The sequence below is a fragment of the Boleophthalmus pectinirostris genome, unplaced genomic scaffold (assembly GCF_026225935.1).
Source record: "Boleophthalmus pectinirostris isolate CB_2022bp ecotype Guang Dong unplaced genomic scaffold, ASM2622593v1 HiC_scaffold_3, whole genome shotgun sequence".
Classification (NCBI taxonomy): domain Eukaryota; kingdom Metazoa; phylum Chordata; class Actinopteri; order Gobiiformes; family Gobiidae; genus Boleophthalmus; species Boleophthalmus pectinirostris.
This window is the reverse complement of record NW_026571299.1, coordinates 44,475,262-44,488,879: the sequence shown is the minus strand read 5'-3', so window position 1 is coordinate 44,488,879 and position 13,618 is coordinate 44,475,262. Positions and strand designations below refer to the sequence as shown.

At 38.2% G+C, this 13,618-nt stretch overlaps 1 protein-coding gene across 1 annotated transcript in view; it reads right to left on the bottom strand.

Annotated features, from left to right (window-relative positions):
• kif5ab (kinesin family member 5A, b) overlaps window positions 1-13,618 on the bottom strand; it is a 100,404-nt gene that overhangs the window by 25,018 nt on the left and 61,768 nt on the right. Inside the window, exons 13-15 of the mRNA XM_055160227.1 lie at window positions 12,385-12,453; window positions 9,356-9,562; window positions 1,709-1,855 (exon numbers count right to left, since the gene is read on the bottom strand). Coding sequence (XP_055016202.1) covers window positions 1,709-1,855; window positions 9,356-9,562; window positions 12,385-12,453 — 423 coding nt within the window. The remainder of the gene's footprint in view (window positions 1-1,708; window positions 1,856-9,355; window positions 9,563-12,384; window positions 12,454-13,618) is intronic.

The window sequence follows — 13,618 nt, the reverse complement described above, 5'->3', positions numbered from 1 at the left end:
CAGAGAAGATGTGCATCTTGTACAAACTATGGCGTCAAGCACTGCCACTGACTTTTACGATGTGTTAAAGATACATTGTGTATCTTTTTGGTTGGAGGTCTGTCATCTACTTTTTTCTATGGATATGTCATTGATCTGCCTGGAGTGTTTCACAGTATGACATTAAACAGCTCTACCTTACATTATTAAATTACAGCTAGTTTTATATATTTCAAAAATACCTAGAAAAACAGACAGGTTGCCTGATCTGACCTGTAACTCGGTCTGGTTTGGTCTCCATGAAGATAGGAAGGCTTAATAACGGAAACATTTTCTGGTGCATTTCACAGACCCTACACCAAATAAATATCGGTTGGGATGACAAAATGCACAATTGCCTTGCAAGAGGCATTGAAAATAATAAAATGGATAAAAGATGTATTAACATTTTCACATGTTTTTATAATGAATTCCCTTTCTGTATGTCATTCTATTCATGAGTTTCAGGCGCATGATTTCTTCCTGATTTGAAGGATTATGAAGATCTTTCCCCATTCAAAAGATGTAATGGTTTGATTTGAATTGCTTTATTGCTTTACAGCGGAGGACTGTTGCCATGCCAAATCCTTCAAATCCACAAGTAATTCTTATGCGTTGCTTGACTTAAACTTAGACAAACTTTACTGATCCACAAGGGAAATTATTTGGACACAGTAGCTCACGCATCATAATATATTATAACAAAGAGCAAAAATATAAATTGCAATAATAAATAAAGTAGCAAAAATAATGAGACTGGTGTCAAATAAGGCATAATTATATATATTTATATGTGCAAGTAAAAAAATAAATAAAATACGAATATATCTCTCAGCTATATACAACAACAACTAAGAAAAGTGAGTTGAGAGAAGTGCAAAGATGAAATAGTGATTGGCAGGTGTACTGTATTGCAGTCACAGGAACTTATCATGCTCTTGAATTTACTATAGTACTAATGTCATGAGCAATGTGGGCTTTTATACACTTATACATATGCTTCACAAATACAAAGCACCACCATAAAAGCTTTTATATGGGCTCCACACAACTCCACAGTTCAATGACCACCTTTAGAGTGTCATTAATAGGAAAGTGGATATCTTAACAGTGTTTTAATATGTCCACTGGCACTAGGCTTTAATTGAATCCTGTACAATTGATTCGCCTGACTACTGGCTATAAATAGACTTGTCATGATATAAAATGTTGAAGTATGATATATTGCTATCAAGATTGAAATGACTTTATGCCACTGTATCATTCATCACAGTATTGTTAAAAGCTCCAGCAAATAGATAAAAGAAATATCCAATAATTATAAGAAGTTACTTATTCAACCCTGTAAGGCTCAGATCTTAACTTATTATTAATAAAATAGCAAATTTTTGTTAAATTTTTTTTACACACAATAAATATTTACCCCCAAAATATATTGCTCCAGCTTTCATATACTGAATGGTAAGTTGATATAGTAAACTATTGTGACAGGCCTAACTATAACTCCTTTCTAAACATAAAACTCAATTTTTTCCTCTACCACTGAAACATAAGGCAAAAGAAATATTTTGGACACCAGTGCACAAACGCATCTTGAACTACACTGCTTGATATTGACAGTGTTCTAAGGCATATTTCTCACAGTCTGTTTCCTTTTGGCACTAATTAAATTCAACATCTCTCCACTCACCAGTTTGATGTCCCGGTTTCCGACTATTGTGCTGAACTCGCTCAAGTCCCTCATCAAGCCGTTGAGGATCTCAGTGATGCGTTTCCTCTGGTGACTGCTCACTTCCTGGATACGGGACAGCTCTGCCTCCAAAGCCACGAGACGAGTCTGTTGACACAAATGGGGCATAATCAGCACACAGCAGAAGAGAAGAAGAGGCCAGTGGTCAAGTTCTGTATGTAAAAAAATAACTACTGAAACAGGGTTGGATGATATGGCAAAAATAGAATCACATTGTTTTCTCATATTGACTCATCTTGACTTTTGATCAGTGTTGTGCAAGTTCACACTTTTCATGAACTAGTTCAAAGTTCAGTTCACACTTGTTCAAAGTGAATAGTTCACGTTCATAGTTCACAATTTTAATTTTGAACTAGTTCAAAGTTCAGTTCATTTTATATTTAGATGAGATCTGTAAATGAAAGGCTACATTTATTTTTCAAACTGACTTCTAGTTTACAACAACTTTACAAGATCCACTGTTGGACAAGTGACTTTAAAACTGTAATGTGTTATTTATGACTTGTTACTGTCATTTCAAAGTAATTTGTTACATTACAATATTACTGTATTTAAAATGTAAGGCATTACATTACTATTGCAGCACTTTTAATTTACTCTCACCAAAAGAACTGTTAAGATGCTGAACTTTTGCTCCGTATATGGACTGAACCAGGACTGAACCAGGACTAAACCAGGACTAAACCAGGTCTAAACCAGGACTAAACCAGGACTAAACCAGAACTGAACCAGGACTGAACCAGGTCTAAACCAGGACTAAACCAGGTCTATACCAGAACTGAACCAGGACTAAACCAGGTCTAAACCAGGTCTAAACCAGGACTAAACCAGGACTAAACCAGAACTGAACCAGGTCTAAACCAGGAATAAACCAAGACTAAACCAGGACTGAACCAGAATTGAACCAGGTCTAAACCAGGACTGAACCAGGACTGAACCAGGTCTAAACCAGGAATAAACCAAGACTAAACCAGGACTGAACCAGAATTGAACCAGGACTAAACCAGGACTAAACCAAGACTAAACCAGGACCAAACCAGGACTAATCCTGGACTAGAACTTGGAATCTAGGACCGCCCCTGAGAGAACCCCGAGTGCGATCGGGCGTCAGCTGCGTTTAGTTCGGTGAGGCGCGGACTTCTGCGTCGGTCCTTTCGCTCAGGATCACGGTCTACGCGGGCGAACCTCCGGCGTTTCACCGCTGCTGATATCGCGGTGAATTTAGCAAATTTGTATGAAAAAAAACGAAAAACTCACCATTTCAATCCAGGTTAAAAAGCATTGTGACGCGCGTTACTGACATTTGTACCAAGTAAAATAATACGCGCGCGGAGCAGCACGTCCTGTGCGTGTAGATTTCAGAAAATAGGATCCATCCTATTTTTTGACGCTCTACACGAGCGTAGGCGCGTATCCCCGTCAAAATACACAGAGAGCATGAATCTGTTGTTGTATTTGTGCATTTACCATCAGCCCTGGGCAGTTGTGTATCATGTGAAAGAGCCCAGATCCACATACACTGTTAATTAGTGCTTTGAAATTTACTTTTGAAATCCTTGCGTTTGCCGTGGTCAGCCTGTACAGAAGGTAAATACAAGCAGCTAAACGCGCCCAGTCAAGTTTGATTGACTTCCCATTGAGAGACACAAGAGCCCGTACGTTCCGTTAAAGCTGCCGGTGGAGTCGCCTTCGCGTTGACACGCGGCTGTGGTTTCGCGAGGTGAAGTGCGAGCAGATCGTCACTCGTCAGGTGAAAACAAATTCCGACATTTAACTGAACCCAACAGTGACGTACGTCGTTCATCACACATAATTTGAACAAATTCACGTTCAAGTTCTTGATTTACAAACGTGTTGCGTTCAGTTCAAAGTTCACTGAAAAATGAACGTGTTCAATGAACGCGCTCTTTTGAACGCGTTCATGCACAACACTGCTTTTGATTTGGTTTTCTTTTTTCTTTTCAACAACCAAACAAAATTATCTTTCAGTACTGATGGCCACATGTTGTACTCAAAATCCAATGTACTGTCACAGAAAATAGAGTTAAATTGACTTACTGCACCTTGCTCTACACTGCACATCTGTGGGTGAACTATAAAAAAATCCAGCCTACAGAGACTGAGCGTGGCATACAATGATGCTCTAAGACTTTTGTTAAAAAGGCGCAGATGGATCGGTGCCAGTGAACTGTTTGTGTGCAGGAGTTAAAACATTGCAAGCTGTTTTAAGAAATATTATATATACATTTATGTGCTGCCTGAACAATTCAAGAAATGTGGTAATTTTACTGTTGACTAACATTGGATACAGTACCATCTGCTACACTTCTCACCTGTGGTTAGGGGCCTCGTATTGTTTTATATGTTTTTATTTTTTATTTTATTTCAAACCACAGACAGAGGACCTTTCGATTTAAAAACCCCAACCATTTCACTAACAAATAAAGATGACAGATTCTCGATCTTGTACAATTCAACAATGGAGTCACAACAGGAAGGAGACAAGACGAAGTGAACTCAATGCTGAGAGATACACGTTAACCCTTGACCTTCTTTCCAACGAAGAAACACAGGAAAACAAAGTGGTGGCTAAATTACAAATCGATAGAGATACAAGAAGCTGGCCATATGCCATCGGAACAAGCTGATAGGATGTTGGGAGTGAAAAATGGGACTTTTCTTGTGCTGCTCTATTTCTTACAGCAAGCAACTTTGAGACAATGTATTTCAGCAGCAGCGGGAGCACAGTGTAGCAATTGGGATTCTGTTGATTACAAACCTGACCTCGCTGTAACTGAAGAGAGAGGCAATCTGTAATTCTGTATCTGATAAAAGCAAGTCCCAATCTGCAGCAGAGACATAAGCTATTTCTGTGACATGAATGTAAGGTTTTCTGTAATCACCCATCACTCGGCTATAATAAGAAATCACAACAGAGGCAAAGGTAGTGGTGAAATGCAGCTATCAGTGAAGGAGACTGCAATAAATTTGGATGAATTCACACCAACTCAAGCCTGCAAAAAAAAAAGAATAAGAAACATAAAACAACATAAAAATTGAGAATGAGATTATTAAGTAAAATGTAAGATCCAGTGCCACAACATTATAGTAGAATTATTCAGCAAAGGCCACACTGTAACAAGACTACAGTTATGATATTTTTATAAATACACAAGAAGTACAAGGTAACAGATTGTAAAAAAAAAATCGTATGACATTGAACTGTACTACATTGAAGGTGCACTGTGTAATTTTTTGAAGGAGAGTCCACAGAATTTAATCCTAACCCTAACCCTGCTTTGTGCCAACACTGTAACACAAATTTAGACTCGTTTTTGCTTCACATTTGGTCTTGCTCTTTTAATCAGCGCGCACTGTGGAAGGGGCTTGTGTTCGCTGTATGCAGGAAGGAGCTAGAGCGTGAAAAGGCGAGGGGCGGCGTGCTGACATGAGGCAGATGGACAGGTAGGATGTTTAGGAAGTTGAACCTGCCCTGTGACGCACGCTGGTACACGAGGGCACACGCTGTTGCAGACGAGCCGTGCACAGGGAGCTACAAATTTATTGCCAACAGCAGCGGCCGTAATGAAATATGATCGCAGTTGTTGAGTGTCAGACCTCCAGTGAGAGACAAGACTGAGTCCAAACGCGATCGAGTCCGAGAATAGTACTAAGACTTGGCGATCTACCCACATGACCTTGGCGATCGACTGGTCGATCACGATCGACGTATTGAGCACCCCTGTTCTACAGTATGGCATCAAAAATCTATAATTTTTGCATTGTCAAGTTTTGAGTTAGGGTTTATGCTGCTCAAAAATACCTTAAAACATGGATTCTTACTGTGCTTGTGTTTACATTCCATAGATATGACTTGTAACTTGGCCTGGTTGTGTAATTTTCTCAGGCTGTTTGCTCAAGTTTAATATACCGTGGATGGTACAACAGACAAAGTAATAATTTCTTCATGGTGATAAGAAAGTGAGGTGCCCCCAAAGGAAAAGTTACACATTGCACCTTAAAAAAATTTGAGTTCTATAATGAGTCGAATTAGTTAATGAGTACAACAGTGTCCACTGATCACTATTTTTGTCATGTTGGCTTCCACCCCGATAGTAATGCAATTTGAAATGTTTGCCACAGTTCTAGTTGAAATCATCTCAACCTTTTTCAGAATACTTTACTCATACATCCACTTCAGAAACCAATCCAAAAAGAATAACTACAGGCAACCAGATTTTCCCCTCTATTTTTATTTCCAAATACAAACCACAGACCACATTCTTTTACTGATGCAAATAATTGGCAATTAGAAATGATTAAAACTCATTCTTGAATAAAATATGATTAATTGCCCTGCCCTAGTGTGATACAAGAGAGAGACATCCTGCACTTAAGAAGCAAGATTAAATAAAGTTATTCAAATGACTTTCAATGGACAGGTGAATTAAAGAGGTGGCTAGAGGATCAGTTGTATGGCAATGACAGTCAGCGATCACATTGCCTCCTGGAGAAGAACAGAGGAGTATCAGCACGAAGTACAAATTCAGCTTAGGAGAGAGAGGCCCACAGACAGTGATGAATGGACTCTATTGCGCCATTTTTGGGTCATTGCTTCGACAGTAGTTCTGCAAATGCGCTGGATTTAAAAAGCTGCAACTGTGCAATATTAACATAAATGCAAGTTGTAGGAGGTGGCCATGGAGGTTTAAAGTGCCCAGAGGCCTTTGTTTAATATAAAGACTCAGACTTCCAGATGGTGCCCTTTACAGCTTTGGCACCTGATTTTCATACCACAGAAGGAGGAAGTACGTATTTAAATATGTCTAACTATGTCTATCCCTACAGCGCTCACAAACCCTTTACCACATCATTAATAAGACTGAGTCAATACGATACTGGTGTCAGATATTGGCATTGATTTTGAAAATTTTGATGGACTGGATATCGGTATCAAGATATCAGTTCAAATGAGGTCCATAAGTCCATAAAGGAGTGCAATAAGATGATTTACTGGCCCAAAATGTCTAATAATATTAAACTTGTATTTTCATGAATCTGTTGTGTAGCTGCTTTAAATTATATACAACAGTTACAAAACACATTTGGATATATTTTTGTAATCTTCTGCTGTTTGTGTTTAAAGGAAATAAATTTCAGTTTTTGCTCTGGTTTCCTTTGATATTGGGTATTGGCAGATACTTAAAATCTAAGTATCACTATTGGAAGAGAAAAGCCTGCATCTATAACCATTAATACTATATATCCATGCACACACTTTTGGGTCAAATGCCACTTTTAATTACTTCTGGGTTGAAAAGAAATAGAAAATAATATTATTATTAGCTACAGCGAATGTGCAGTGGTCTAATTTTGCTGTTAAAATGTATTATTTGGGGGAAAACACAAAATGTACAAATTTCAAAAAAACAACAACAAACAAACAAAAAAAAAACAGACAAGTATTGTGGCAGTAAAGGGGTTAAAGCAGACCAGATGTAAACTAGGATTAAATGGGCAGTTCTATCACATTTTAGAGCAAGAAAGTAGTTTACAGGAGTAAATAATATAAAATAAATAAAAATGGAATAATCTGCATGCATGAAATATGGAAGCTGATTAAAAAAAGCTGAGCAATGGTGGCCACGGTCTACTGGGCCAGTCGTAGTAAAATTAAGAACACATAACTTCAGTCTGTTCAGGAAATACAGCCAATAAAAAGTAGGGGTTCATTTCTCTAGTTTGCCCTTACCAACTAATTTCTAATAAAGTCAGTGTGATTGAATCTCCATCAATGATTTAAAACCTCTTCAGATGCTGTTATAAATATGTCTGACTTTGAACATGCTGGCAGTCAGGTTTCTCTGTATCAGTGTGGTGAATAAGTAAGTAGTCTCCAAGTCATTTCCTCATGATTAAAGAAAATGCAATATTTATATTTGAGAGAACAGTTTGTGCTTGACTAAACAGTGTTCAGAGGCTTTGGTGTAATAAGTTTGGTATAAGAGAAACTAAAAATGGAACCATTTTGCCAGCAGCTCTTTATTTTAATATTGTGTTAAAAGCACTCAAGGGACTGGCAGTGCAATTTACCATAATATATGTGTGACTGAAAAAGATATAATTTCTGGTTACAAGTTTGGAAAATGTACATGTAGTATAATAGTTACATGTCTGCAGAAAAATTGATCATGACTATTTCTTATTTAAAACTCAACAATAACACGAATATTCAGTGTTTATAGTCATTTGAACTATTCATGGGTTTCAGCTTCCTTGTTCCACCCCAGACACTTCCTCCAGCTCCTCCAGTGGTACCCCAAGGTGTTCCCAGGCCAGCCAAGAGACAGTCCCTCCAGCGTGTCCTGGGTCTTCCCTGGGGCATCCTGCCAGTAGCACCTCCGCCTGCCAATCTCACGCTCTAGTCTTCCCTCGCTTGTGAACAAACCCCCAAGATACCTGACCTTCTCCAATTGAGGCAAGGCACTGGGAATAAGTCTGACTTACTGCCGGCAATGTGAACATAGCTCCTGCTCCGGTCATACAAGGACCGGACAGCCCTTAGCAAAGGGCCCTGGACCCAATACTCCCAAAGGACATCACGAGTGACACTGTCAAATGCCTTCTCCAGATCCACAAAGCACATGTAGACAGGTTGGGCAAACTCCCATGCACTTTTGAGCACCTGTTGGAGAGTGCAGAGCAGGGACAAAAACCACACTGCTCCTTAGTCCATGTCCCCAGGCTCCCCAGGTTTATGAAAACTCCATCACATTAAGGTGAGGGCAAAGAGACAGAATATTTAGTTTAAAATAGTTAATTACTATGGCAACAATCCTACTTCTTAATCATTCGGAAACCCATAGTCAATATTACTAATGACTTGGTAAAGTGAGGTCGTGCGTCATCTTACTTCACTTCTTTGCTTGTGGGCAAATAGCACTATGTAAGTGATGTGTGCTTTAAAAATCTATATCATGTTTGACATCACTGCTCCAGAGACAGAAACATCACTCTGAATACATTAACAAATCATTAACCTCGCAGACACTGTGTTAAAAATAGATGCTATGATGAAAAAGATGAACATGTAAGACACACATTAGCATTCTAAACCTCATCACGCCTTGAATGACCCTTTATCAGCGCTGAGAACACTGATGAATATTTATACGCAAGTAAAAACAGTTACATGGCGGAAAATGCACCCAGTTATAAATACTTAAGCCCAAATTTTTATAAAGTAAATAGGCAAAGAGTACTCGTTAGTAACACTTTAATGCAATTTTAGTATAATTTCAGTGTATACAAAACATGTTTTAACTTTTTAATGCAGAATTACTTTGTTTTTAAACCAAATTACACTGAGCTAAAGGAAATCAGACCAGGAAACTAAATGCAACTATGTGTTGAGAGGTAAGAGCAGAAACAGCAGTGCAATAACTGTGGATTTAAATGATTGGGACTTGTGTTGTACTCAGTAACTCCTGTGATTGTAACAAATTACAGTCAATTGGCTATAATCTGTAAATACATAGTTTCCCCCCGTAGTTTTTCAACTGCCCAGGTTGACTCACTCAAACTCACCATTTTCTTGGTCAGCTCTTCTGCCAGCAGTGCATTTTTAGTGGTCTTCTCCTCCACCTCCAGGCTCTTCTGGTCGTAGTTGAGGGCCAGCTCCTCCAGGGCCTGCAGCACCTCCTTCACCTCCGCTTTGGAGCTCTCATTCTCCGACTGCAACCGGCCCAGCTCTGACTGCACTTTCTCACTGTCACCCCTTGAAGACGCCAATAACTACAGAGCACGAGCAAATGTCAGCACTGGGGTCATAAACACTCATTTGCCTTGTTTAAATATGCTTAATTACAGTATTAGATTTGGCTTGCTTTATGTGTTCATTTACTTGGAGTTTTATGTGTATGGAAAGAAAATTATAGGTTTAAAACTACCACAGGGCCAATTTTTCTACATTTAGAAATCACCAAGGATAATTATGGTTACCTAGCAACAAAGGCACCTTACAATTGTGGACTAGCACTAAAATATTGGATTTGTGTAAAGTGCAAAATTAGCATGCAACATTAACTCTATGAATCATAATTAGTAAATAAAGTTTGTTGAGCAGAAATGTTTTTAAATTAATTGTACTATATATACTACTATACCTATTTACCAACTAACCAGATATATCATGATGAACGTCATTTTATATCAGCAACGTCCTATGTCATACTGTGTAATTTTTCAATGGAAAATATACAACTCTACCAGTGCCAGCATTGCTCACTTTGCTCTGGTAGGAGGCCAACTGATTACAATTTGACCTTAACATGTTTTTCCCACTCTCTTTATGTATTTATGAATGTCCACTTATTACAGCACTTTTGGAGATGCCACAAATGATGATGTTTTTTTGATCCCTATCATTACATGACTTGTTAAAATATTTTAAAGTGCTATGGCCTTTTATACAGTAGAAACACTTAAGATTATCATGACCTGGATCATTTAGTCACCCTCATGATCACTCTCATCTGCATCCCACTGTGCGTCATTAAACAGTGCATGCTATTAAATGTGGATATTGCTCGGCCCAAGGCGTCCGGCTGTTTGCACCATACAGAACAAGCTGAGGTCGGTCAGTTACCATCATGTTGGCTTGGCTTGTGGCACGACCTATTTGGATTATGAATTGGCCAGTTTCAAAAGTGTGCACTCATTTCCCTGGCAGTACAATTCGGACATGAGCTAGTTTGTAGCTGCCATGAACACACTTTGCTAATCACATTTTCACATAACTTTTCATGGGTATTTTGAATTATGCCATTTAATTACACTATTTTCTGGTCTGTGTGGTGTGTGTTGTTTCCTCATCACAAACATACCTGGAGTTGTGTTTTGCTTCATTCACATTCACATTTTTAACACACAAATCCTGCATATTTAGGCTGAGTTCTTCTCTCAAACAGAAAACACTAAAACTTGTGATGTTATGTAGTAATACAGTGCCCCACTGTGTTTTTAAACTCCATACCTCATTGTCATTTGGACGATTTAAGCCTTGGAACTGACAATCTATACTGAACTAAAAGATAAAGATGGCTGTTAACTTGAAAACTACCACATGCATGCTACTACATGAAATTATAAGGATGAACAGAGCATTCTGAGCCTTGGAGATGTAGACAGACTCATAATAAAGAGTTACCATACATAGATGTGTGAATGAAACAAAACACAACTCCAGGTACGTTTTTGAGTCGGTAACAGCATTATAGCATGACTAGAAGCTCACAAGAATCCATTTTGTGCAATGTAAGACCTTTAAAAGTACTTACAGCTGTCAAGTCATCATTCACTCCTTATAGATCAGTTGTGAGAATAAATTGGGCATATCAGCTGACATCAATGCATTGAGTTTCCTTCTTGCTCTAGATGTCTAATGAGCAGTGCTGTGTATGTAGTCAGGTATTTCTCTGAGGCAGGAGCCCTTCATTAATCTTCACATTGATTCTGCCACTGACAGTCGAGTCAAAGAAGCCACTGACACCCATTTTCCTACCAGCGTCTATGATTAAGTGATGATGCGTTAAGAGCTTTTTGACACATCAAATTGTGTTTTTTATTCATCTCAAGGGCTGCGCTATAAAATTTCATGTATACATACTGCATGCCTCTGTTAACTATTTAAGTCTGATATAGATTTTTTCAGGCTATACCAATCCTGAGGCAATAACTGATACTTGCCAATGTTTGAAAATTGCTACAAGGCCCATGAATTGATATAGTATAGTGTAGACTGTGCAAAGAGGCTCCTGAGACAGTCCAGCACATAACTGCAGGGTGTAAGATGCTGGCAGGGAAAGCATACATGGAGTGACATAACCAAGGGGCGGGCATAGTGTACAGAAACATCTGTGCAGAGTACGGGCTGGAAACCCCAGGATCAAGGTGGGAAACACCTCCAAAGGTTGTGGAGAATGACCGAGCCAAGATCCTGTGGGACTTTCAGATACAGACTGACAGAATGGTGATGGCGAACCAACCAGACATAGTGGTGGTGGATAAGAAACAGAGCAGAGCCGTGGTGGTGGACATCGCAATACCAAGCGATGGTAATATCAGGAAAAAGGAACACGAGAAGTTAGAGAAATACCAGGGGCTCAAGGAAGAGCTGGAGAGAGCCTGGAAAGTAAAGGCATCAGTGGTGCCTGTGGTGATCGGAGCACTCGGGGCTGTAACCCCCAAACTGGAAGAGGGGCTTCAACAGATACCGGGAAAAACAATGGACATCTCAGTCCAGAAAAGTGCAGTACTGGGAACAGCAAAGATACTGCGCAGAACTCTCAAGCTCCCAGGCCTCTGGTAGAGGACCCGAGCATATATATATATATATATATATATATATATATATATATATATATATATATATATATATATATATATATATATATATATATATATATATATATATATATATATATATATATATAATACTAAATATCAATGATTTTGATACTAATATACCACTGATAAACTGTCCCATAAATCTACTTTCACTGTTGTTGTATTCTGTTTAACCAAAGTGAAGAAGGAGTTTCCAATTTGGTCTTTACCTCCTCCTGATCCAGCATCTGTTTCTTCAGCTTCTCCACCATCTGGCTCTGATGGTTGATCTCGTCATCCTAGAAACACCAACAAGATAATGTATGACTAAGACCAATCGTGGAAGAAGTATTCAGTTTTGTTACCTATATAAAAGTACAAAAAAAACACTTAAGTAAAATTATCACATGAAAAAATCTACTTAAGTAAAAGTATTGAAGTACCCCTTTAAAAAGGTATTTAAAGAATGTATTTCTTGCAGAGTTTGAGATCTATATTAAATGATTTTTAGATTTGTGCTGAATTTAACTGCTTTTATTTGTATATTTTTGTTTGCTCAATCTACGAATGTGATAAATAAACCTCTCGGCTTTTCAGCAGGTCTCAACTAATAATAATAATAATAAAAAAAACTTTTACTTTTGGTGTTGTTGAAAGAGGTAGATGAGTAGAAAGTACAAATACCTGGTCTAGAATGTAGTGTAAAAGTAAAAAGTATACGCTTCTACACTTCACTTCAATCTACTTGAGTAAAGTACAGATATCTAAAATTTTACTTATGTACAGTTACTACTTTACTTTGTTACATTCCACCACTGATTAAAACTTGTATACAATAAAAAAACAACTTAAAGAAGATCCACACTAAAAATATCAAACGAGCAGCACAGAAAGATTTTAAAGTAAGTGTACAGGGGACATAATCACCTCAGCATCTTTATTTACCCAGACTTCTTTCCTGTTTGATGTGGCCTCTTTGACTTCACAGTATATTTCAGAATACTGAACTTGAGCTATCCTTCAGGTGTACTCAACCCCATCCATCCCCTGCTCCCTCCAGCTCTGCTTCCTGTTTATTCCAGAGTGCCACTGTCTCTAAAGCTCAAGTCTTACAAATGTACATTCTCTTTATAGTCTCTTTTTATATACTCCATTCTAACTTCTTAGTATTGATACTTTGTCATCAACATTCCCTGTGTGTGTGATGCTAACTGTGGTACTACTCAATCTGAAGCTCTCTTACTCAAATTAGACTTTAATCTGATCTTTGTTTTAACACAATCCAGACCAGAGATATCTAATTTAGCTGGAACTACAATAGAGCTGATTTGTGCCGTTAAACAAGTCTCTCACACATAAAAATTAGTCACTATCAGCTTTTTGTTAAAAATCAAACACCTAAACAGAACCACAAATGCTTGTATTGATCACAGGCTCCTGAAAATGTGCTGTTAAAATTAATTT